The sequence below is a fragment of the Manacus vitellinus genome, unplaced genomic scaffold, assembly GCF_001715985.3.
Source record: "Manacus vitellinus isolate BGI_N305 unplaced genomic scaffold, ASM171598v3 scaffold_1_pilon, whole genome shotgun sequence".
Lineage (NCBI taxonomy): Eukaryota > Metazoa > Chordata > Aves > Passeriformes > Pipridae > Manacus > Manacus vitellinus.
The window spans coordinates 28,480,277-28,506,269 of record NW_021939396.1 but is presented as its reverse complement, the minus strand read 5'-3'; the positions used below and the strand labels follow the sequence as shown (position 1 = coordinate 28,506,269).

The 25,993-nt window shown below is 39.3% G+C and overlaps 1 protein-coding gene and 1 long non-coding RNA gene across 2 annotated transcripts in view; one reads left to right on the top strand and one right to left on the bottom strand.

Moving 5' to 3' along the window:
• The window catches only part of STMN2 (stathmin 2), a 37,201-nt gene extending 11,555 nt beyond the window's left edge, over positions 1 to 25,646 (top strand). The window contains exons 2-5 of the mRNA XM_008929436.3: positions 10,908 to 11,003; positions 11,607 to 11,779; positions 21,322 to 21,513; positions 24,281 to 25,646. Of these exons, the coding sequence (XP_008927684.1) occupies positions 10,908 to 11,003; positions 11,607 to 11,779; positions 21,322 to 21,513; positions 24,281 to 24,340 (521 nt within the window). The 3' untranslated portion in view covers positions 24,341 to 25,646. The remainder of the gene's footprint in view (positions 1 to 10,907; positions 11,004 to 11,606; positions 11,780 to 21,321; positions 21,514 to 24,280) is intronic.
• On the bottom strand, positions 8,584 to 21,805 carry LOC108640819. Its single transcript, XR_001921517.2, has 3 exons — positions 21,628 to 21,805; positions 11,585 to 11,788; positions 8,584 to 8,687 (listed from the first exon to the last, which is right to left on the bottom strand). It is a non-coding gene; the product is annotated as an uncharacterized LOC108640819 (long non-coding RNA).
• Positions 25,647 to 25,993: the final 347 nt, after the last annotated feature.

The window sequence follows — 25,993 nt, the reverse complement described above, 5'->3', positions numbered from 1 at the left end:
CAAGAAGAGGCTGTAAATTTTTTACCTTTTTTTTTCTTATTAATTTTATGTATCTTCTGGTTAGCATACTCAGTAATATTTATAATCTATGCCCAACCATGATAAATTTTAGCAATAGGCTGTTGAGTGGTATCATTAATTTTGTCATGGAGGCAATCAGATGTTTGCGTATATGCATAAAGACATGGCAGGATTCAATAGTAGAAGTATAAATCTGGTAATTAGTAATAATAGCTGCATAGATCTTCTAGGTAAAGATCATGCTGAAAAATCTGAAAGCCACAGAGTTACAGATGTGTGTCATCTGGAAAAATTTGACTCTGTCATTTCACTGATCTTTCCTTCAAATAGCTGTAAGCAACTAGTATATTATCCTTTAAGCCACCCCTTTGCCCAGATAAACAAACCAGGCCTCCTCTAACTACCCTTCACAGGCCACATTCTCTGGTCCCTCACCTTCCTGGTAGCCCTCCACTGGACCTTCACCTGTTCTTCCATGTCCCTTTTAAATTGGGGGACCCAAAACTGGATATAGTACCTCAGGTGCAGCTCCACAGCCCCAAATATGTCCAAGAAGTGGTGAACACAACCTCCTCTCCTGCTGGTTCACACACACCTTTGCTTTCTTTCACTGTTTTTCCAAATTTGGACCCTTAAGAAGAAAGGTGGAAGAAATAGCAAAAAAAAAAAAAAAAACCAAAAAAAAAACACACACAAACTCTTACTTGTGAGACTTTTGGAGCCAACCTACACATGCCAAATTTATTCCTGTAAGTTTATTTTTTAACAAAGTCCCTGCCCCAGTATCCATTCCTATTTTGGTACCTAGACTTCATCCTTCAGCATTGACAGTTATGGGTTTAGGTAGCCACGCACTGAAGCATATCTGAAACCTCACTTGGGCATTTTTACTTTCTTTTGAACTGTGTAGAAGACTAGCAGACAATTATCTTATGTTTTTCAATGCTGTAAAAATAGATTTTCACACTAGCCCTAGTTTCTAGATTTGGCAACCTGCCAAAAGATTCTTTTCCTAGTGATTCTGCTGCTCACTGGTTAGGAGATAACACCAAATGAGAATAAGAGTTTTACAGAACCTACTTTGTATCAACATGGTTGATGAGGGAGTTGCTGTCATTTTTGCTTACTCTGTAGAGTGCTTTCATAGTCCTTCAAAAACTAAAAGCATTATTTTTGAACCAGAAGATTTCTCCAAGGATAAATACGCCTTTGATAGGCTTCCTACATAGGGAGACTTTCTTAATTTAGGGACTACATTTCTCTAAACCCAGAAATTCAGTCCTTTGTAATATCTTGTAATAAAAATAAATACAGCCACTTGCTCCCACATATACCCCATGGAGTAGACTCAAATTTGTATAAAAACATTTACATTTCTATTGTCTTTTTTATGAAAAAAGGGAATTAAGCCATACAGTGTAAGGCATCATAATAATACAGCTTCCGTTATCCCAACTTCTTGGGTTTACAGCAAAATCTTCCACAAATACAAGTTACACTGATAGGCAGACTCTAAAATCAAACAGTTTTACCCAGAAACTCGAAAGTTATTTACTAGGAGCTTGTTTGGTTCTGGCATTCGAATTTAAAATACTATTGTTAATTAACACAATATAATGTGTGTGCCACTGTATTATTGCAAGGATAGGAACTCTTCCTGTATAAGTAATCTGCTTACATATATCATTTGCAATTGTGTACACAAAGCAAACTAATGCCTTTATTCAAAATTATGAGACATTCTTATTTTAAGATGTCTCACAAAATTAAAATTCCATTCAAAACCCAGAAGTAAATTGAATTTTTCAGACTGTCCCCTTTCATTGTCTTTTGCATTTTGACATTTAGTTGGTAGTCATGGCAGCCAGCAAGAGTGATTGTGTAGCATAAAGATGCAGTTACGCATATTTGGCTTTGGGCTAAGTACATTAAATACATGTCAGTTGCTCAAAATCAACCAATAAAGTTACATAAATAAAGCTTTACATATATATAAAAACACATGCATTTTTATGTAAACACAGATATGTCTAAACTAACTAACAAATTATTCTATCTGTTTGATGTTCAGACACTATAAAATGGGGTTTCTAGTCTATATGAAATCATTAGTTTGACGGGTACTGTCCACAGCCCTCACAGCAGCATATTTTCTCTAAAATAGATTCTCCTGATATTTATGGTGTGAAAATAATTTTAATATGTTCTGCACTCAGTGAAATGACTCAGCAAGCAAGGAATGCACCGGAATGTAGAGATCAGTAGTCCAACCCTATTGTAAATTATAATTGCATTTATATCTTATAACATAAACACAAGTTTCTAATTAGCTGATTGTCCAGGTTCTTTTTTTTTTTTTAATAAAGGAAAAAAAAATGCACCTTACAATTTATTTTGCTAATTGTTTTCTGAGCCTCAAGTTACCACTAACTGATATTTGGTTTCATCGGTTCAAAGCACAATTTTGAAAATACTGGAAGACATCAAAGTTATCTGCACTTTGGAATGGCATAGGATGTGCATTAATGAACATTGTGGTTACAGCCCCTATATGAGTTATTAAAAAAGTCACATTTTATATCAAATTTACAGTTCAGTTAAAACTGTGTGCATATCTGAGCCCAGAAAAATGGCACGAACTGGCTTGTCTGTTAATGGAAACTGGCGGTGTAGCAATCCATCTCTGTTCCCTCAGGTGAGGTACTCCAAAACAGATGAGACTCCCCAAATTATGAAAACAGAAAACACTGGATTTTTTACTCATTCTTTCTTAATTGCTTGCTCTGCCTGAACCATACTGGTCCATTTCTTTCCTTGATGATCAGTGGCTTGCTTTTGTAACATGTGGGTAGTTCTGTTAAAATTTGCTTTCTGGAGAAGCTCAAGATGAACAATTTGACTGTAATATCAGTTCAGAGATGAGGGGAAGGATTTCATAACATAATTGAAATATTATTCACTACAAGTCCAGAAAGGATCTGCTGTGACCAGATGAAAAGAGACAGTAGCAGAACTCTTATTTCCATTGCGCAGGCAGGCAATATGCAAGATTACGTCATTACTCTCTAGGGATGACAAAATACAGATGCCACAGAATAAAATGACACCCGGTGTCAGTGGTGATGCATGGCCAGGTGATGCAAGACCAGAAAGAGTTTGTCGAGCCTCCATAAAGGAATAAGGGTGATGCAAAATTGTCAGTTGAAGCCTCTGAAAAATTATCATCAGGAAAAATTGAATAAATGCCACCATTCCAAAAACACATGGCTGAGGGTGAGATTCAGATAAATAAAAGTAAAACTGGCAGCCAGCTCTCTCACACCCTGCTCTAGTAACCCAGTCTTACTGCGCTAGAACAGAACCCGGAGCATGATTCATACCTCGGGAAGATGCTGTTTGATCATAGTAGGCTGCATGACTAAACTGTTGCCATTCTATTTCATTGTATTTGATTTGCATCCTCACTCAAGGAGCTGTTTCACCAGCCATATTGCCTGCAGCACTTGCAAAGAGACAACCTGTGCCAACAGAGGTGTCACATACAGAATTCAGGAGAACTCTCTTCCCCAGGAAGCTTTCCTACAGAACAGGTCTATGACCTGAGGCAGGTTTTTTTTCACTTCTGGGTTGTTTTTTTTCCCAGCATCCCTTGCCTGTCTTTCTCATTTAGACCATAAGCTCTTTGGCATAAGGTGTTTGCATCTGACAAGTTTGTACAGAAAGTAGTGCAGATCTCATCTGGGCCTCTGCATGCTCCCACAATGGAATGACGAGATGACCTGAAGAGCATACTGGGAGGCAGCAGCTATCTCTGATGGCCTAGCCCTGGGTGTTCTGCTGGGTGCTCTGCTTGATGCTCTAGGGGAGATCAGTGTGCCCAACACAGGGACTTGAAATTTCACCTCCCACTAGTGCTCGGTTCAGCAGCAATGTGCTGCTGTTGTGGTGGCTGATGCCTGCATGCCAGGGCTGTTGAGGAAAAGGGGACTGCTTGCAGGCTTGGCAGCTTCCAGTCTGTAACCCAGTTCTCCCCACCCCACACTTATAAAGACACTGAAGAAGTTCCAACTCTTTTGCAAGTCCTTCCCTGGTGCTTCAGCTGCCATCATGGCCCCAGAACCAAGCCAAGCACCACAGATTTGCACCCAGGAAAAAGCACGGCTCAGGGAGCTCCTAAGCACTACATGGCCACTTCTGAGGGAAGGATCAGCAATCTGGGCTTATCCTATTGCAAGGAACTCCTGAAGCAAACTCCACTAGGTTGCTCTTATGGCAGGCTAGTACAGTTGGTAACCCCAATCCCAGAAATGCTAAGACAAAATAACCCATGTACAGCAAAACTGGGGTGGTTTGGTTAAGGAGAGTCTCTGAAAAGCCTTCTGCTTCCCTGGCCTTCAGACATAAGCATCAGGACTCCTAAAAACACTGTTTTACAGCCTACATGGAGATTGAGATCCTGGTTCAATGCTGCTTACCATGAGCGATCTTCAAAGCCATGGTAGTGGAAACTTTGCAGTGAAATATCTGGCTTTTTAAGCCATTTTATATGTAAACTGTCTCAGAAGTAAAAGAATTTAATGGCTTTGTGTACTGGTAAAAAGGTATGTCACAACTCTTCAGGCATACGGTGCAAAAGAAATACATTATACACAGTGAGCACTAGATCATGGGAAGCAAATTCACCCATTCAAAAACTCCAGAACTCGAGGTTTTGTTTCTTAAATTGTTCATGTAAGACTCTAAGTGATACCTCAGGGGAAAGGGATTTTTCTTGAGAACAGGAAAATTTATGATAGGATCAGACCCAGAATGATGCATACAGAATCCTTACTACTACTCTAACAGGAGTACTAAACTAAAAGTAAAACAGATTTTTCTGTGAGGTGTGACAGAGCCAAGCTTGTTGCGATGCCAGTCAAAAGAGACTGTTTGCTCCGTGCACAGGTATGTAACAAAACCAACAACAGGTCTCAAGCAGGTAAGATGAGCCAAATAGGGAGGATTATTTCCTCCTGGTGCTGCTGCTATGGCCTATTCCCTTTTTCCATACAGTTCATGTTCAGGAAAATCTTTTTGGTTCACATCATCCTGTAGCTGAATTTGCACAGTCTTTTTTGCTTCCACACAATACAGGAGACAGCAAATAGCAGAATGGTTACTGGCTGGGGCTGCCTTAAAGATTTTCAAACTATTGATGTTCATATGACTTTCACACTTACATGATAATCAGGAACTATCTGTGTCTATTGTGGCCTCTTGTGAAGGTAGGCATAAGTTCAGCACCTTAAATATCAACATCCTGCCAAACTGCCTGAAGAGGGTTTGAACTTCTCACTGCACAAAAATTAAACCATTATGTTCAGTTAACCAGCAGAAAATAAAGCTGTCTTAGGTGTACTGTAGCCTTTAAGTTCATTCCTCACTCTTTGTCTTCCCCATTGTCTTCAAAGTCTGTTTTAGTAACTCACATCCTTTCTTACAGAAAAAGCTCTATGGGGAGAAAATTAGGGGAAGGCAGATGGGGTGTGGAAATACAGAGGGAAATATGGGGCGAAGCCTTGATAAATTTTAAAGGCAAAGCAGACCTTAAAGAAGGTCTTCTCCCCTTGGGAAACAAAAAAGATCTCTAGAATTTTTGTTTTCACCTTGGCTGAAGTCCTCTTAAGTTCAAATGAATTTCAGGAGGGCCACAGTCCTCTGTATTAGCGCTTGGTCCTTTGCCTTTCCCTCAGTCTGAGAGGACTTTTGGAACTGAACTGCCAAGGGCTTCCTCATGCTGGTGTGATGCAAAGGGATGGCTTAGAAGAGAGTGCAGCATCTGACTCTTCCACTGCTACAGACTAGTTTCTGCAGAGCTGAGGAATGAGAAGCTAACCCACGGCTTTCTTGTCTGTTCTTCCCAGAACAGGCATGTCACCACAGCATGCAGTGTGGTGAGGCTGTCAGGGCCCCGAGGCTCTGGACAGGTACATGTCTGTTGTATTCCTTCTGCACTAGAAGGTAATGTGTGTGTTTTCATTTCAATAAACAAGAAGCACAGTGTGACTATGGCAAAGCATCTGCATCCCTCTTTGTTTTGAGTAACCATGACAAGATTTTTATATTTTTCCAAATTCAAAAAACCCCTTCCATCAAAATCTCATTTTGACAATGCAATTGCATTAGCTCAAAAAAATAGTCCCATTAACTCATGTCACAGATGACTGTAACAGTTAGAGTTCAGTAAATGGGTTTTTTCATTGTTTCAGCAGTGAAAATTACATACATTGAAATAATACAAAATAGTAACTTTACATCTTAACATTCTGACATCATAAAATAAACAAAGACGTTTGACTCTAACCACACACACATTAAGTAAAAATCACAGACACGACACCTGGAGTAGTCTGGTTTTGTCCAAAAAGCCATAGTCATGATAAGTGATAGATTAAGTTGTAAATTTAGGGGCAATTTTTAGTCAGACTTGTGCCTCCCTCCAGTCACCATGTTTGCATGTGTTTTTATCTGTGCTCCATAGATACAAGAAAATCATTAATGGACAGTCTTTGCATAAGCAAACAGCTTCTTTTGTATTCCATGGGATGGGTTTAACAAAAATCAATGTTGATTATAAGTAACATTTACACTTTTCTCTCTGCCTTCACATGTTAAAAATAGTCTTGCTTATGAATAATGGTCTCTGCTGTGACACAGCAATCTGTCTGAGCTGTGCTTTTGCCAAGGAACAAAATGTGACCCAAATTGCCCATGGCCCATCAGTCAGGACAGATTTTCATTTTACAGTGTAAACTGTAAAAAATTCCTTATAGCTACTGGATAACAGATGAGAACAAACAGGATGGTTTTAACAGTGTTTTCCTTAACCTTCCTGTTTCTCCCAGCAGTAAATAAGTGATTGCTGACTTCTAATGGCAGTCATAGGACTGTGCCTTAGTAGCTTCACTCCTCAGGCAAGTGAGCTGCAGGACTGGCCATGGGCTATTTTCTGTCATCAGTGGAGCAATATGGAATGTGTCTGAATAAACATATTATTTGAGATCAATAGAGCACTTTCAAAGAGGATCATCAAAACACCCCAGTTGACCATGCTTTGGTTCACACCTCAGAGAAATCTTGGAGCACAAACTGTTTTACTTGATAATGAAACTGGAAGGTGTGTACTAGCAGTACATCTACTGTGCCCATGGCCCTAATGGTTGTTCAGGTCATGAGACCAGACTAATTTAAAGAAAAGATCCCCAAAATTATACAGTGTGGAAATTAAATCCCTAGAATTGTTTCCCCCCAGAGATCCAGTGTTGCTGTGCTTCCCTTCTTGCTCATGCAGATGTAGTGCTGGTTGATGTGAAGATTTTACCTGGACCAGCAAGTAAAGAGCCCACAATGGAAGAGCATGGATGTTCACCCAACACAGGGAGTAATTTCACAGTTTCTAAAGGTAGCTCTTAAAAATAATGCCTAAAGTTTGAGTAAAGGGTGAGTTTGGCTTAAAACAATGATATTAAGGTACATTTGGGACTCGTTCAGAGAAAAAACCCAAACACATTCTTGAATTTCAAAGCCATTTGGGTTTACTCTTCTCTGAAGCTGTCAAAGCTTTTAGGGGCATTTAATAGTATTTCTAAGGTTTTTCTCTGCAACTCTGAATATGAGGAATTTATTTTTAAAAAAGTAGATGAGATTCTGAAATAATCACGCAGTTTCAGAATTTAAGAAGGCCTATAAATACTAATATATTCACAGCAAAACTGCAAGAATTGCTAATATTGAATTCTCTTCTTTTTTAAACAAAAATCAGTGTTCTTCTCTTGTCCAGCTTTAAAGTTTTTAGTGCATATAAACATTTAGATCTTGCTGCATATAACTAAAAAGATTCTGTTGCCATCTTTTATCAACATTGTTCTTTCCTAGCAATTTCCCTATCAAAGCTTTTGTAATGTTACGATTACCATAATTTACTTTCCTTCATTTAGCTTGCACAGTTAATGGAATGATATGTACCCTACATGACTGCACAAGGACATATATAATTAGCCAGCCAGTTGAAACACATTTGGAAAATAAACTTCCTTGCAATCACTGCGTGTCTTTAAGAGTTTTTAAAAGCTCCACTATAGCAGGTAATTTTTGTGCCTATTTCAGTTTACACAAGAGGTCCTGTGCACAAATGCTGTGCTGTTGGCTGTCTGGTCTGTGTGTGCTGCTTTCTTAATAGAAGAACCTTTCTTTTTGAGAGAACAGGCTTCCACGGCTAAAACACTAAACACTTGGGATTTGGGAAAGTACAGTTACCTTCCAGTCTAAAGTGTGTGACATGGACCAGCCACTTTAATCAGACCACTAAGCAGGCTAACATTACTGCTTTCAGGTTTTTTAATGTATTTTAAGGAAATGTTTAAGGAAAGGACAGCTAAGCAAAGCAGGGCTCCTGCTGCTCAATGCTGCCAAGTAAGTTTGGTTGAGGGGGACGTCATGATGATGCTGATGTTGGACACTTGAGGAGAAGGGTAGCTCCTCATTTCCTTTGATGCCCTCAACCTTTAAGTTTACAACAGGAAAAGCAGTATTTACCAGCATGGCAGGTTGTTTGGTTCCCAGGCTTGCAGCAGCCTCCAGAATTTCTGTGGGTATTCGAGCCAAGTTCCAGTTACGGTTGAAGAACTCTAAAGGGCAAATGAAGACTAAATCAATACCATGAAAAAAGAAAATGTAATTCTTGTAAAGTATGGAAAGTCATCCTAATTCTGTCAGTGGCCAGAATTAAATAGGACAATGATTTTACCAATGGGCTTTCAGTGAAGCTATTGCACTGAAGGAAAGAGAGCTGATCATGTTCTTATCTTTCTCCAGCTGTGTTTTGCAGATGGCAAGCTGGGAGAACAAACACCTTTTCCTAATCGTTTTAAATGCTGTTAGAAACCAGAACAAATTTAATGTCAAGCAAAGATAAATAATAATAACAAAGGTCCCAAAAGGCAAAATTCCTAGGATGCTGCTTTATATGCCTCTTTTTACAAAGATATTTCAAGGTATACATTTTGTCAATGACTTGGCAGATCTTGTACAAGCACATTTAGCTTTCAGCTTGTGTTGTCAATGGCCATGTCTTTAACACTCAACCCAGTGTCCATTTTCTCTATGTTTAGCAACCTTCCAGGGTCTACTGTGCATTCACTCCATAACCTTGCTGCTGAAAAGGTTGCAAGTCCAGTGGTGTGGGCAGCTGACTGGGCAAGCCCTCCTCAAAGGGTAGTTTGGGCAACCACACCTTTGTGCTTGTTAGATGGAGGCCTAAGCAAACAATTAATTTTGTTTGACAACAGACATCAGTTGGACATTATTCTTCTCTTCAGAAGATTTTTGAGTTATTCCTTGTAAGTTGGTACTTAGCTTTTAAACCAAAGTCTTGTCAAGCCCAAGCTTCCTTGGCAGCCTAAGTTCCCACAAAACAAGATTTTCAGTACACTCTTGACCTGAGATACTGGCTTTTACCAATGGTTTCTGAAAAGCTAAATGTCCTTTAGGTGGGTTATTCAAGGTACATGATTAGAAGCCCCCATGCAAAGTTTAATTGGATTAACTAATCATTTAACTAACACCTAGAAATCCATTCCTGAACTATGGATCTTTCAAATACCACCATATTGAGCAGCATCCAAAGGCTGCCAAGACCTCTTCAACCTCAGGGCCCTTTCTGAGTAGGAGAAACAAATTCAAAAACCAGAAGAGCATCCATTAGAAAGGCTGATTGACAATTTCATGTGTACACACAGTTTGAAGGTCAAAGGACTGTCTGGTTTTTCTTTAGCAACATCATGGGTTCATTTGGTCTAATCTGTTAAGTACAATACTTTCAGTCACACATATTTTAAGACATGTTTTCACATGCTGGCAGCAAATGAGTGTCTGCTTCTGTAGATATGATATTGATAGTAGCAGAGATTTGTGTGTGCCAAGACGAATTTTGATCACACTCCCCCCTTTTATATATATGCATTATGCAGTGTAGGCAGTGACTAGGGTAAAGCCTTAGGACTCAGGAAAGCTGGGCTCTAGTCACTGACTTGCCAAGTGACCAAGTACAAGACTCTTTTTCTACTTAAAAGCACTTAGAAAGGTGATCGCAGAACATTGCATAATGATTAGGTATTGGTATCACCATTTCTAGACCAGGGATGCCTCAGTTCACAGCTGGGGCCTACCAGTATTACAAAGTCAGTAAAGATAACAACATAAAGGTAAACTACAAGGGTATTTATTGCATCAGATGATATACACTAGACCTGAGTATAAAAACAACATATTTTGGCCAGTAAGTGGTGAACGAAAAGCTTTGTTTTGAGTAGTTACTCATATTAAGGACATTACACAAGGGATTTGATAAATGTATCCTCATTTCTGGTTTTATTTTTAATTATCTGGATGACATTTTCATTTGTAACAGATTATGTCTTCAGCATCTGCCTATGGCAATACATGGGCAGTGTTTCAGAGCTGTTCTCAATTGCATTTGGATACATCAGAGAATTTGTAAGAGCTTCATTCTCTCTCCACCTGCCAGGAAAGAGTGGAGTCATGGTGCTCTTCCAATGCTAAATACATTTCCTGGTAGCCAGATTCACTTTCTGTAGGACTGTCTGCATTACACCCAAGGCTGAGGTCATGTAGGAGGTGCGATGCTGTCCCTGCAGTGCTGAGCATCAGATGCGTGATTTGATAAAGGTCCAATGTCAAGAAGAAATAGTTGAAAGTAAATATTCTAGACAAATCTGCCAGGTGGGTGATAGAGCATGTTTGCTGGTCCCCAGCCAGTCGTCTCAGCTAGAAATTCACTAAGGAGGAGCTGGGGAAGTGAAGCATGCTAACAAGATTTCTCTTTTCAGCTTACAAGGAAAAGATGAAGGAGCTGTCCATGCTCTCTCTGATCTGCTCCTGTTTTTACCCGGAACCTCGCAACATGAACATCTATAAATATGATGGTGAGTGACATTTTCTGGAAATCATCCTGCAGGTCAGATAATGTGCTAGTGCTGGAAAATGACTCAGTTCACCTCACAGTCCACAGTGTTAGTCGGTGAATGTTTTGTTGATTTAACCATTTATTTACTAGTTTGGGCTATTACTGTCTACTGATTGTAGATGATGCTGGATGTTGTTCCTAATAGCAGCTAACTAAACTTTTAAAGCTATCCCTCTCATACTGAGCTGTGCTTTCCCTACTCCCCATTTGAGAATTAAGGCTCTTCATAGCTGACATAATTCCCAAAGAAATGAAGAAAAGATGAAAGCATGACTTAAAAAATTAATCAGCTTGGGCACTGCTCGCTAGGGGTGTGAAATGACACAGAACCCCAATAAGCTTCCAAAATTGCTGTAAATTTTTATCTTTATGACATTAAGGTATAATTAAGCTATTACACATAAAATGTAATGTACTCCTGAGAACAGTTTTCAGCCCATAATATGCCATTGCATTTAAAATGCCCAAGGCAAAGATGCTAAATCTTTTGTCGGTGCTTCTGATCTCCCCTCGATACTGCTGGCCTATTGAAGGACTTACCATTTCACACTTTATTGTGCAGACATGGAAGTGAAACAAATCAACAAACGTGCCTCAGGCCAGGCCTTTGAACTGATCCTAAAGCCGCCATCTCCAGTCTCAGAAGCACCACGAACTTTAGCTTCTCCAAAGAAGAAAGAACTCTCTCTTGAGGAGATCCAGAAAAAGCTGGAGGCTGCAGAGGAGAGGAGAAAGGTATCTTTCCTTAAAAAAAAAAGCCAATAATTAGATGTGACAGTGTACAGGATAGTAGCCAAGTTTCCTGTCCATTGGTATGTTTTCTGCTGACATCACTGACTCACAATGGCCTGCATGGATAAAAGTTATTAACGTGTTTAAAGAAACGCATGAGTGTATTTTCTTTCAGCAGCTTGCAAACAAGCCTCACTGGTTTTGATGCTGAGGAAGCATGCATCACGTATTACAGATAACTTCAGGCAGGAGCCCAGGTGGGCTCAAATACGCATGCTTACTGTGTGAATATAAGTTAAGTGGTTCATTCAGGACATCTATAATAGTTGCTGAAAACCAGTACAAATCTTCTGGTGTCTGAGTTTAAGAGATGGATGTATAATTCAATCAACTGCTGTCTCAGCTACCAGGTAGTGCCCATGAGAATTTCTCACAAGGCCTGCCTGAGGCAGCTTAAATGTCTTATTTATGCAGTGTGGAGGAACATCAGCCCTGAATAAAGCATGTTCTGGATCATTCAATGAAGACACTAGCATAGTACAGCTATTAAGAGGCGTTTCTAGCAGTCTCAGTAGTGCTGGAAGTTGGCCTTGTAGGGTTTTCCACAGATTAAGTCTTCCTTTCTTTATGACCTTACCCATAATGGTAAAGTCCTGTTTCATAATCAGTAAGTTTGTCACAAAAGTGTTTGGAAGAGTTGCTACACCTTCTTCACAAAGTTGGCACAAATGGAGCAGGAAGTCCCAACTAACTCTTTATTTGGCTTTCATCATGGCTGATGTGTTGAAGAGGTCTTCGTTTGCTCTAAGTCAGAGCTAGATCAGGTTGGTTTTTCTTTTTCCAAAGAGAAAAAAACAAATTCCAGATCAGCTAAGTCAGAGGATGACAGACAAAGCCAATGAGACACCATAGCCAACCTGAATTGCCAGGCTGGAAATTATCAATGTCCTATGTGGTCCCAGCATTTGTGCCGTGTTGCACCATTTCAGGAAAATCAAAACTGGCTGCAATGACCACAGAAAATTCAAGGTCGATAATATATTTTCCTGGTTAATTCATGTTTCCTTTTGCTGTCGCACAAAAGGAGAGGCACAGAAGCCTCAGGAGCCACAGAAGGACTTTCTGTGCCCTTCAGCCAGAAGATCAGTGTAATTTTGTGGCAAATCAGCTTGCACTAGTTAAATAAGAGTTGGAAATCTCTTCCACCTGCCCACAGAGTCCCTGGTAGAAGGTATCTGAAAATGAAAAAAGCTTATATGTCTTTAAGCCTTTCATTTATCTTTTAAAAAATATGATTCGTTACTAAAACTGATTTTTACAGAACTTTTCCCAATATGGACAAAAATGTGTACAGAAGTCCAGGGACAGCAGCTATGCTGCGGATAGCACATGGATCAGATCCAAGAAAAGCAGCTCCACTCTCCTTTCACTCCTGTCAGACCAGATCAGGGTTGCTGCCAAGAAACTACACTGGTGTAGGGTTTGATGTGTGTCTACTGGAGTCAGTAGGTCTGGATTATTGACAGGTCCTTAAAACCTGGCCCTCAGCTTTGATTTGCAGTGAAACCTGACTATTCTGGACCTTGCTAATTTGAACAATTCATTTAGATGAGCACTGCAGTGTTGCCACTTTTGCCATTTCTGCCGGCTTGCTAGCAAAGACTCTGTGGTTCTAATGCACACTCATTAGCACTATTGCGTCTTTCAAAGAAATACTTCTGCCAAAGTATTCAATTCAGTAAAAGGACATGACTGTGTATAAAAGGATATGCATTTGCACTAGCACCTGCTGCAAAGTATGAGCTCTCACACATCCAAGTGATTATATGCCCCAAAAACTCCATGCGTGAAGTTCCTCTATGCTGAGTACAAATGCTCAAGTAAAGATATGGACACAGAATTAAATGGCAGCAATCAAAAAGCCTGATATTATGCATATACTTGGTGATAAATATAAATTGAATGTTCCACAAATTTCATTCCATTGATTTCATTACTGTTCATTTCTTCCGAAAGAAAAATTCATTATGCAATAGACTGGTAATCAGTGATAGCAATACAGACACCTGCCATTTCTTCCCCTTAGTACTACATTCATTTTGAATGAACATATAACTGAGTTATTTTAATAGACAAGATCCTTCACATTAGCATTGCAACAGAAATTGCTGGGAAAGGAACAAAGAACAGAGCAAAAAGCTTCTTTACATCACTGTTTAAATCCCTGGTGCTCTCACATCTCAACTACTAGCTTCATTTTTGGTCTCAAAAGGAGTATAGTGCAGACAAGGATAAAAAAGCAATTAGAGGAACAGAAAATCTTCCATAAGAAGATAAATTAAGTAGTCCACTTTTCAGCTTGGAAAGACACAACAGGTAAAAGATAAGATAGAAGTCTACAAAGTCATGAATGGTAATGAGAAGATGAATAAGAACAATTATATTCTGTTTCACACAATCCAAAGGAGGCGAAACACTCAAGGAAATAATCAGACAGCAATTTCCAAAAGGAATCACCTTTTTATGTACTCTTTATTCAAGGTATATTTGTTATCACAGACTGTTTAGAGATTATTAAAATATTATTTAGTTCAAAATCGATAGACCACTACATTGCAGGAAATTATTACATGAATGCAACTTCTGACTCAGAATGTGTGTAATGTGCTGACTGCTGAAAGCTAGAAATATATATGTGTATATATATCTCAAGGAAGGAACCAGGCAGATTTGCCTAGCTTCATCTAGAGCTCTAAGTATCTTCTACTTTTGGCTGCTAGACAAACCAGGCAGACTTTTTCTGACAGCCACCATAGCAGTTGTTATCATACTTTTCAATCTATGTACAAGAGCTGTCAGGTATGACCGTTCTAGATCATGTCCTTCCAGCACAGTTCTAATTAAAATCAAGTATAACTAATGGATGAGAATTGCCTTTTTTGAAAAAATGCTAATGAATTTCACACTGTTTAGGAATTAGATTCTGCTCTGTTAGTTAGGTAGTGTTCATTAATAAATTTTCAAACTCATGAGAACATCTACAGCAATACATACACTTCAGCAGTCTCCTGCTTAGCTGTTTCCTCTTTATCATTCTTGTTTATTTCCTTGCAAGATTTTACAAGACTCCGCTTTCCTTTTCTCTCCCTTTTTCTCTACCTCCATTGACAACCATGACCTCATACTCTCAGACCAAAATCAGGGTTTCACCTGAGGCATTTTTTCATTTTGCACCACACAGCGAGACTCATTTGGGCTAGTTACAGATTCGTCCTTTCCATTTATAGAATCCTCTCTACAGTATGTCATTATTATCCCACTACTTTTTCAGCATAGGTGTGCTATATTTTCCCACCTGGATGGATAAGCAGAAGGATTTTTTCATCCTTCTCACTTAAGAAATCAGAGCACTGTGACATTGTATGCGGAAGTTTTTCTTGGTAGAAATATGGTTTTTCTAGTAGAAATGTGCATTTCTACTAGACTTTGGATTATGGGAGAGAAAATGTATGTAATTAAATCCTTTTAATGGCTTTGTATTGGGATGAAATTGAATCAAGCTCATCCCTAGAACTTAGCACTACAACGAATACAGGAGAACAGTCATAATTTTTAACTTTCATGCTGTTGGATATAGACTTATAGCTACATGAGTTTTTAATACCATCACTATGAAATGGCACAAGATAATCTCCCCACAGCAGGAGCCAGTCCAGGGCATCTCTGCCAGCATCATGACCAAACTCTGCGTCAGGCTTCAGCACCCAGCCCACTGCCCCTTTGAGCCAGCCCCACAGCCGGAGGTGTCTCTTGATACTCTTAATCCGTATCTCCTTTGGCATGGAAAAAGCCATCCATGCTTTACACACTGTACATCAGGCTAATGGGTGAAAAGCCTTTGCCAGGGCAGGGAAGGCAGCAGAGTTGGGGGACAAGTGTTCCCTCCTGGATATTGCATGGGACCTACAAAACTGCCACTCCAGGTAAGAGAAGAGGCAGAGAAAGGATTCACACCTTCCTTGGCAAACGTGGAGCTTTCTTCTTCCGTCTCATTCCTGCTCCTCTCTTCGATTTCCCATCAGATTTGTAGGCAACCAGGCTGGCAGGGAGGATAGGCACTGCCCATGACACTTGTCCCCTATGTTGCCTACCTACTGATTTCCCTTTCTGTTGCTGCTCAGCATGAAGTGGTTTTTCATGTAAAGGTCCCAATAATAAGTGTAATCAGCACCAGAACCAGATGTTTCTGCCACAATACTCAATAGTGTTTCCATATACAGTGCTTCACTCATAATGTTTACAAAAGATAGCCAAAACTGCAAGCCAGTTTGCAGTTTGTTGTCAAAAAAGCAAAAGTCTATGGAATACATGCCCACTGGAAGATATTTGCTACCAACTAGGAGAAGATTTTGTTTTAGTCACCAGGGTCTGTCTCAAAGCACACAGGAGTGCAGCAGATCACAAAATGCCTCATGAGTAGTTAGGGGAGCATCAGGCAGAGGGCACAGGTGGTACTTCTTTCATCCCTCCAACATGCCTTGTTCACACCCATGGGTCACAACATGGAGAGCAGCAATTATGTGCCAGTTGAGGAAGCGAAGGTGAGTTTTCTTGAATCACATCATGGATGGGCTCCTTTTTTTTTTCGCTCCACATCCTTAGGAACCTTGATCCATAGGTCCCTTGGCAGACTGGATGAAAAAATAAAAAGATCCTCACGTAAATATAAGCAAAATTTTGCACCACCTAATTTCGCCAGCAGCAGAACTTCACCTATGATTACAGCTCAGATGTCTCCTGCCATATGGGTATTTCTGAGTGAAGTCTAATTTTAGAGTCCATTTCCATGCTTTTTCATGGAAAAATCCGTGCCTCAGTTCCTTCCCATGAAAACATCAGTACTTCAAGTCACCATACCTAAGCTTCACCCTGGCATTTAGATTGCAGTAGGAGTGTTTACTCTTGTCTTCACATTCTGCTGTATTAATAGTATCTCTTAAGTACACAATACACTGAGGAATGTTGAGGTTATTGCAGCTTCTTTTGAATAACTGAATTGTAAAAAAACTCAGTCCAGTGAATGAATGTGCTGTGAAAGGGGAACTCTCATGACTGGTAATGTGCCTCATACATCCTAGTATAAGGATGCTAGTGACTAAGGTGAATGCATTCAAGCTGAAATTCCCAATTTAAAAGCAGTTGTCTAAGCCCACTTCTTGCTTAAAAGTAATAAAGGATTACTTTTATCTCTATATAAATGACTTCAATATTTGGACGTATCTGTCAAACAAAGATAAATGTGAGAAAATAAACCACCTGTTACTTGGATAAGGAGAATTTTCTTCCTGTGACTGATAATTAAAAACTGTATGTATCTCCAAAGCTGGTTTCCATAAATAACTTTGCTCATGAAGAGAGCGTTTAGTTGTCTGCATATGTCTCTGGCCAGCTAGGTAAGAGATTTGGATTTCCTTTGGAACTACTCATCTCTAAAAACTGAGGATGCACATGATCCTTTCAAAATATGACATGAACATCATAGAAATTTGCTTGCATTAACTATCCTTTCAGCACAGCAGTATGTTTCTAGGAGCAAAGGTATCCGTACCAGGAATGTTTCCCAATATTTTTATTCCTCCACATTTAAACATTAACAAATAAACATTTTTATTCTTCCACATTACTTTGCAGCCTTTCAGTACCTAGAGAAGGCTTATGAAAAAGGGAAAGTGACTTTTTACAAGGACAGATAGTGATAAGTCAAGGAGCAATGGTTTTAAACAAAAAGAGGGAGATTTAGATTAGATGTTGGGAAAAATTCTTTGCTGTGTGGGTGGTGAGGCACTGACACAGATTGCTCAAAGAAGCTGTGGATGTCCCATCCCTGGAAGTGTCCAAGATCAGATTGGATGGGGCTTTGAGCAACCTGGTTTAGTGGAAGGTGTTCCTGCCCATAGCAGGGGGGTTGGAACTAGATGATCTTTAAGATCCCTTCCAAATCAAGACATTCTATAATCTTTGATTCTATGATCTAACATTAGATTCTGCAGCTTGTGCTTCATTGGTTATGCTTTGTAATATTTAAGAAGTCTTCTGAATATTACCTCTTGAGTATTGCTTTTGTCTTTCTCCACTGTTTCATACTTTCCTCTTCTTATTAGTCTTCTCTATCTTTCACCCCTTTTCCAGTCTTTTTTACTCATTTTCTCACAGCAGCTGTACCAGAAGTGCTTATCGTAACCCATTTACAAGTATGTTAGAACATAGACTATCAGGGATTTGAAAATACCCTTTCCAGCACTTCAAACAATACAATGTTGAAAATAAACTTGAAATAAAAACTTCATATGTATGTTGGAATCCTGCATCACTGCAGAACTGTGTGAGACCAAAACACAGCAGTTAAAAGCCAAGACAAACAACAAAGGGAGTCTATTAATCCCAGCTCCCCTGGGTATCCATGGTCATTCATTTACCCGTTTCTGGATGTGTAGTAGACTTTGAACAGACAGGGTGGCCAAGTTCTTCTGCCAAATGTGTTAGAAACAGAAGATTATTTGACAATCCAGTACAAAAACATACCAGCTGCCTTCCAGAATTGTCATAAGGGGATTTCAGAATGTTCTGAACACTAGGGAAATAGGCAGACTGACAGCTGGGGTACAATGCCATTAGGGGAGGGACATCAGTCTAAATCATACTCTACCCCATGGGTGCTTTGTGGCAGGGAGGGGAGTTCCTATATTTTGAACCAGTCCTGGGTATTGGTGATTTTCCTCACTCAAAATACCTCACAATATGCTGTTTAAGGTATATTGTAAAGGAAAATCGCATTACGGTTGCAGTTAGTTCCTGAGGCCTGGTTCGGCTTTCACACAGTCTCTTACTGGTGCCAACACAGTTTGCATCCTGTAAATACTGAATTACAGTATAAGGATCTTCTTCATTATCATGCCTTAGTGGACAAATTATTTTTGAATGTATTGTCTACCAGCATAGCCTCCAGAAATGTGTGTACTTTATATGAAACTCTAATTTTTCACTGCCCATTTGTATTTAGGATAACAATTAGTTCCAGAAGGCAAAGGGTTTGAATGGAAGAAAACAAATCCTGAAAAATGGGCAAGTTCCTCCAAGTCTCAAAGGCATTTTACTACCTCCTGTGGAAAGCCAATGCTCTTTTAGAAAATGCTGCTTATATGCATAGCCCAAATCTTACTTTTTATTAGCGTATGGATATGTCCATTAAAATGTCTGCTTTCCAAATCTGAAAAGGTCTGATTTTATAACACATTATATATACATATTTAAACACAGAGAAACATTAGCCTTTCAAATTAACAAGTCACTTCTTAGATGTTTCATGGGAAAGGATGTTACAGTTAGGTTCATAGTGTCTTTTCAAACTCCCAACAGGAAGGGAAATAGATTCTTAGATTATATCCATTGCTTTTAGATGACTTAAGCAAAGGGTTCACAAAATTCATGTAAGCAAGCAAAATTTAATGGCAATAACTTTTCCAAAAGTAAATGAAAGGTTGCCATTGAGTAGTAAATTAAACAGAAAATACAGAAAAACTTCACGAGCACTGGTCAAACTGAGCCACTCAAGTTGATCCAAAAATGGTAGAACAAGATGAAGATGTTTAATTATTTCAGTTTTACAGTGCATCAAATCTTTCAAAATAACTTTATTTACATTTTGAAATAGCCTACAGTTAAGAACTGTTAAATTCTAAGTATTTGGAATCAAATAGTCTGCTTCAAAATAACTTATTTTATTATATGATTATTACATTCTTTTATATTTTTGTTAAACTTATCAGACTTTTATGATTTTTCAGTTACTCTAGAAAATTCCTTCTTTGCCTAGCTCTTTCTGCCCTTTTGCCTTTGGCTCATCCTCCTTCCATATTCCACCATTGAAACTCCCTGGTTTTGCTGCATCTGTCTGGGCGGGTTTTGTTCCCATTTGTAACATATTTTATCTGACACGAGACTCAAAGAGATGAAAAATGTTTGCTGTATTACTCTCTGTTCATCATATGCTATAATGGGGGGGAAGAGCCTTTGTGAGGAACCAGCCATTTCAGGAGACCATTCCCATCAGCAAGTGCTCCAGAGATCACAATCTGAGAAATGAGCCTGTAACTGCAGCCAGGCCAGAGGTGAAAGCAGATACATTAAGTGTCCAGGATGGATGGCAGTGGCTCTCTTCTATGATCTCAGGCAAGCCATTATAGCCTTTCAAAGCCAGTTTTACTCCAATGTCTTGCTGCAAGATGTTCTGTCTGATCTTTGCAGCCTTTTCCAGGATCCCCTTAATTTTCCTCATCAGTGCATTTGGCTTTATGTGTATCTTACCTTCATTAAAATATTTGTTTTCTCCTCCTAGTTGGATCTTTTTTGTATAAAAGAATTGCAGCCTTTTTCACTCCATTTAAAGCCACATGACAGAATTTAATAGGATTCATTACAGCTAATTGTAATTAACGGTTAAAGCCCTTAATTTAGGCCTTAAACTAATTCATTTTTACAGATAACAATGGCAACAGTGTGTTGAGATCTGCACTGAAATATACGCTTAGCCTCCCGGAGCCATATTTCATTCTCTCTTTTCTGTTTACTTCTTGTGCTCCCTCTAATTTATTTTTTATCCAAAAGTGTACGATGTTGTTTATCATTTCCAAATAACTGTCTTTTCAATCAGACTTGCCAGGAGAATGGGCCCAATGCTGCAAGTTTTTTGGCTTCTCTCCTAAGATTAATGGTTTCATGTTAGCAATTTGATTTAAAATAAATAACAAAGCTTATGCTTCTGAGCAGTGAGTTTGCAAAGAAGAACACAATATTGAGCATAGCCTGCATCTGTTTAATTCCTACTTGCAGTTTTCATCTTCCTTGCAAAATTTGAACTTTTAACTGAAAATATTTATGTTATTTTCTGCAGAATAAAATTCTTTTTCCCTTCCTAAGCAGTGAGACTTAGCCAAACATAAATATAATGGGAAAAAGACATTGAATTGATGCTGCCTGTCTTTCATAACAGTAAACTTCAAAGTCTCTTATTAACTACTCAAGTGCATTAAAGAATAGTCCAACTCAAGTGAAAATTGCACCTCTCCTGCATTAGCAATCTCCCTTTTAACACTGTACGTGTCTTCAGCCCCAAGTCCCCTATCTCTACAAATAAAATGCTCATAGTTAAAAGTGTGCAGCTGTCAGAGGTTGAGCAACCACTGCAGTAATCCAGATGACGCAGGGCAGTAATGGGTCATCGTGACATGAAAGCGTTTCTTGTTAACAGAAGTGCTTTGGACATATCTCTGCTGCTTCCTCAGGCATGTACCCCACATTTAGCCAGTGCCTCTAAGCCCCTGTTATTGAAACTCATCTGATTTATTCACAAAATTGATTTTTCCAAACAGTGCATGTAACAAAAAAGCAACAAACTTTATGCAGTTTCCAAACTCAGTGAACTGTTGCCCTATAGGGGTTATTTTGCTCCACATGAGTATTTAAGCCACATGTCTCTCTGTTTTCAGTCCCAGGAGGCCCAGGTGCTGAAACATCTGGCAGAGAAGAGAGAACATGAGCGAGAAGTGCTTCAAAAAGCTTTGGAGGAGAACAATAACTTCAGCAAAATGGCAGAGGAAAAGCTGATACTGAAAATGGAACAGATCAAAGAAAACCGTGAAGCTAATTTAGCTGCTCTTATTGAACGTCTCCAAGAGAAGGTAACCACACCATCCCTCTTCCTCTTAGACTACAGAGGAGAATCTAATCAACATTTTGCAGAGATGTTGTGCTTTTAGTCAGAGCCCCTGATGCTTATCTAAGCCACCACTCACACAATCACAGGATAGTTGAGGTTGGAAGGCACCTCTGGAGCTCATCTGATCCAACCCCCTGGCTCAAGCAGAGCCCCTAGGGTTGGTTGCCCGGGACCATGTCCAGGTGGCTTTTTAATATCCTCAAACATGAAGACTCCAACTCCTCTCTGGGCAACCTGTGCCAGTGCTTGGTAACCCTCACAATGAAAAAGTGTTCCCTGATGTTCGGGGGGAACCTCCTGTGTTTCTGTTTTTGCCCATTGTCTCTAGTCCTGTCACTGGGCACTACTGAGAAGTGCCTAGCTCTGTGCACCCTCCATTCAGGTATTTATAGATATTTGTGAGATCCCCCTGAGCCATCTCCAAGCTAAACAGTCCCAGCTCTCTCAGCCTTTCCTCATAGGAGAGAACTGAGAGATCTTCATGGCCTTAATCTTCATGGCCCTGATGTACTGTCTCCAGAGAAAGGTTGATTTTCTAGCTTTTAAGAAGGGCTGTGAAAAAAGGAAAGGTCACTTGTGTTTACATTTCATTTTCTAGGAGAAGTCATTGATCAAATCAAACAATTATCCTATGTCTGTAGTTTTTGGTTTCTCAGAGGATAAAGAGGAAAAAATATGGGGGAAAATTCTTCCATATATGGCAAAAGGTGTCTGTCCTTCCACAAGTCTTGAAAGAAAGAGAGTGAATTTTTTTGTGGAGATCTTCTTTGCAGTCAGAGGAAATAGGGAATTCACAAACCGCCCATGCAACCAAGTGTGCCCTTCTCAAAAACCCCTTTCACAAAATAGGGGAACATGCAAATGAAGGTTTAGAAGTGTTAAGAAAAAACAATTCGTTCTGCATGAGTGATCACTTGTTGCCCTCAATAACAAACTTTCTAATGTGTTAGTAAATTGACTAACAGAAAGGCAATAGCTCTCAGAGATATTCAAGGAGATCTTTATAAGCACCTCAACATCTTTGATGGAGACAAAAGTCTTGGAGAGTAGTAAAGAAACAACAAAACCCAAAGGATGTGGTTACAAATAACTATGCAAACAGGGTAATTCTTGATCTTAAGAACTATACTCAGATTACTTTATATTTTTGCATTAGATTAGTTTTTAGGCACTTATCCCAGAGCTTATGAAAACAAAGGAAAAATTCAATTAGTCATCCTTGAGGTCCAAAAGGAAATGGGAAGAACAGCTGAAACATCTCTGTGTCCTTGATTAATGTTAACAGACTGTTAAACCCCATTTCCACAAAAGTATGATGTCATATATGCATGAAGCCCAAGGAAGGCTTCTGAGCAAAGATGACAGTAGCTCATTTGGCAACATTTGTACTGACCAGTAGTTAAAAATTGTATGACTATACATTTTTGCCAACACAAGAGTGAATCCTGAATATACCGGAAGAGAAGCGAGATATCTGTGTCCAAGTCTTCCAAAGTTGCACAGAACTGTGGATGCCCCAAGGTGTTGGTGTCTAGAAGTTCCTGCAATCAAAGAGAACTTTTTTATGCTGCAGCTAATAGGAACACCAAGGAACAAGTCCCTTATGAAATCTAGCATTCAGAACTGATTTACAGGTTCAGTGGGTGAAATAAGCTATTTTGGCCTGTGGTCCACAGTCCAACTCAGATAATAAAAAGATAACTGTTGACTTCTGTGAATTTTTTACCAGAAAATACCCTCTAATGCATGGAAATACCTAGGCAGTGTCTTAAACTGAAGTCAACTAAGGATGGACATTTGCTTCTGCTGTCACCTTGTTCTTGTCATCTAGTTTTCTGGGAGTTTTTTAAGGGGATCAGACACAAGAGATAAAAGTCTGATAGTTTGACAGTTGAAAGGGAAGAGGTGTAAACCAAAAACCCGAAACCCCAGAATCTGCTGAAAATAATAGTTTTATAAACATCCTAAGGAGAACATTATTAAATAGATTTGACAGTTGTTCCTGACCACAGGCCCATTTCCACAGAAGTATCTGAATAAACAGTGTCTCAAATAAGGTTAAACTAATTACAGCTGCTGTTGTAAAAGAAAAGACAATATCACTGAAAGTGGACAGAAGAGCTTAGCATTGATTTTTGGGAACCATGTCCCTTCTTCATCATAGCCAAAGAAAGAATGGAGAGGGTACGTAGCTTAAGTGTTCAGAGTAGGGGGATATTAGAGACGTTCAAACTAACCCATCTTGGTGGAATGAAATTCTTGGACCTTTTTTTCTGGTTCCTAAATGCTACAGATAACACAGTAACTAACACTTCTTCTGCATACAACATGAAGGTGATTATTTCCCCAGTCACCTTTCCCTATATTTACTTTAATATCCAGGAAATCAAAGGGCAGATGTGATCTCATGGCACATTTTATGCTGCAAGCAGCCGCTTGCTATGAGGTCTTTTGAAATGAAACTCTGTGAGATGCTGGCGATTATAAGGCCATATCAGACAAAAAAGACTGAGCTCCAGAGCAGCAGTAGGAAGTAAGCACTGAACATGCCTCAGGCTGGTCTGGTGGATGACACCTCTCCTGAGTTGAATCCTTCAAAGGTGGTTGTGCTGTGAAACAAGTTTTGTGCAAGCATCAAATGCATGACCTAAATGGGTTGTCAGCATGAGCCTCCCTGGGCAGGCAAAATGAGAAAAAGGTTTGATTTTTCCCTTCTTGATGTTTTCCAGGAGAGGCATGCCGCAGAGGTCCGTAGAAACAAGGAGCTCCAGGTGGAACTGTCTGGCTGAAAACAGCAATGGTGGATGTGACCCACCCCCACCATTAGTAAACTCCCCCTGCCTATATTATTATGGATCATGCGATATCAGTATGGGAAATGTATGACATGGTTTAAAAAAAAAATAAAAATCAAGAACTCAATAAAAAACTTTAAAAAAAAAAAAAAGAAACAAAAATAAAAACACAATTGATGCGGTCTCTTTGCAGAATGATTTGCTTGATGTTTAAAAAACTTGGATCTTATTTTGTAAATACTTACATTTTTGTTAAAAAATACAATTATTGCATTATGCAAGTTATTTCATAATCTTACATGTCCTGTAACAGGCTTCTGATGTTGTCTATTTCCACTCGGTTGAATTTGCTGGATCTGTTCGTTTGAAGCACCTCATGTCTAATTCCATTCCCTGTGACTTTTCATTCCAACCCACCATGAGGTCAGTAGTAGTTCTATGGTGCTAGAGACCAGTCATTGCCTAATAACCTAGACTGCTTTGCCATCAATAAGCTTTCTTGAAACAGTGACTAGATCACAGGTATTGTGACTTTACATTCAGCTGTCCAAGACAAAAGGCTCTTAAAATGTTTTTTCAATTTATGCTGCAGGACTCTGTAGTGTGCTGTATAATTGAGGTTAAATCATCAGGTGGAGTATTTGTTGCTTCTGCTTTTTGAGGTAAGAGGCAACAAAAACATCTGTGCAACAGAATGAAAGCAAGTAGGATCAGTTTGAGACAAGTTTATGAGGCACATTGTAACCATCAAGCTATGGCAAATTCTGGATGATGCCAACAGCCATACAAATGCTAATTGTAAAGTGAGCTTAATTCACCACTTGAAAATTTATTGATGGAGCAACTAACTAATAGATAGCATCAAGTGGCTTTATCTGTAGGTGCCATGATCTATGATACTTATCTGATGCTACCACATTACATGCGTAACAGTACAAAAGGCTACTGAATATTTCACCTGGAACCCATGAGCCAGTTGTTACCTTTTTTTTTTTTTTGACACTGCTGACTTCCATTCATCATGACCTTTACTCTTCAGTGTTAGCAAACCCTACCTAGTGACCGACACCTAGGACTAAGAGGGCTGAAGCAGGAGGAATGACTAGACAGGGTGCTTGTGCCAAGTACAGTATCACCAAACCTAACACATCATCCCCAAAATAGCTGCAGTTTTGAAGTTGTCCCTACTCCCCAGGAGGTTGCTGCCTGCATATCCTACTCTTCATTAGTGCTATTTTCCTGTATGTCATTGTGAGCAAGCTGTGATTAATAAAGAATTGGGGTTCTGTGAACTGAAAAAGGGCTTGTCTCTTCTCTTGCTCCATTACTTCTCTGACATGTGCCCATGTAAGGGGAAAACCCAATGTAGTCATAAAAGCATGGAAATGAGACTTAAATAAGAGCTATTAATAAATCAAGCCTATTTCTCTGCCAAGACAGGACTAACCCCTGCTATGTGTTTTCCAGTGCTTGGGCTGGTTGTTTTTAAAGATTACTGTATAAACTGAGCCTATAAATGTGACCTCTAGCACTGAGTTTATTAAAAAGAACTACCTACACACACACACACATGGACTCCTTAATCCTGACTCAATACGGGGGGGGAAAATGGAATTGAGGGAAAGAAAAGTGAATAACATAGCTCTG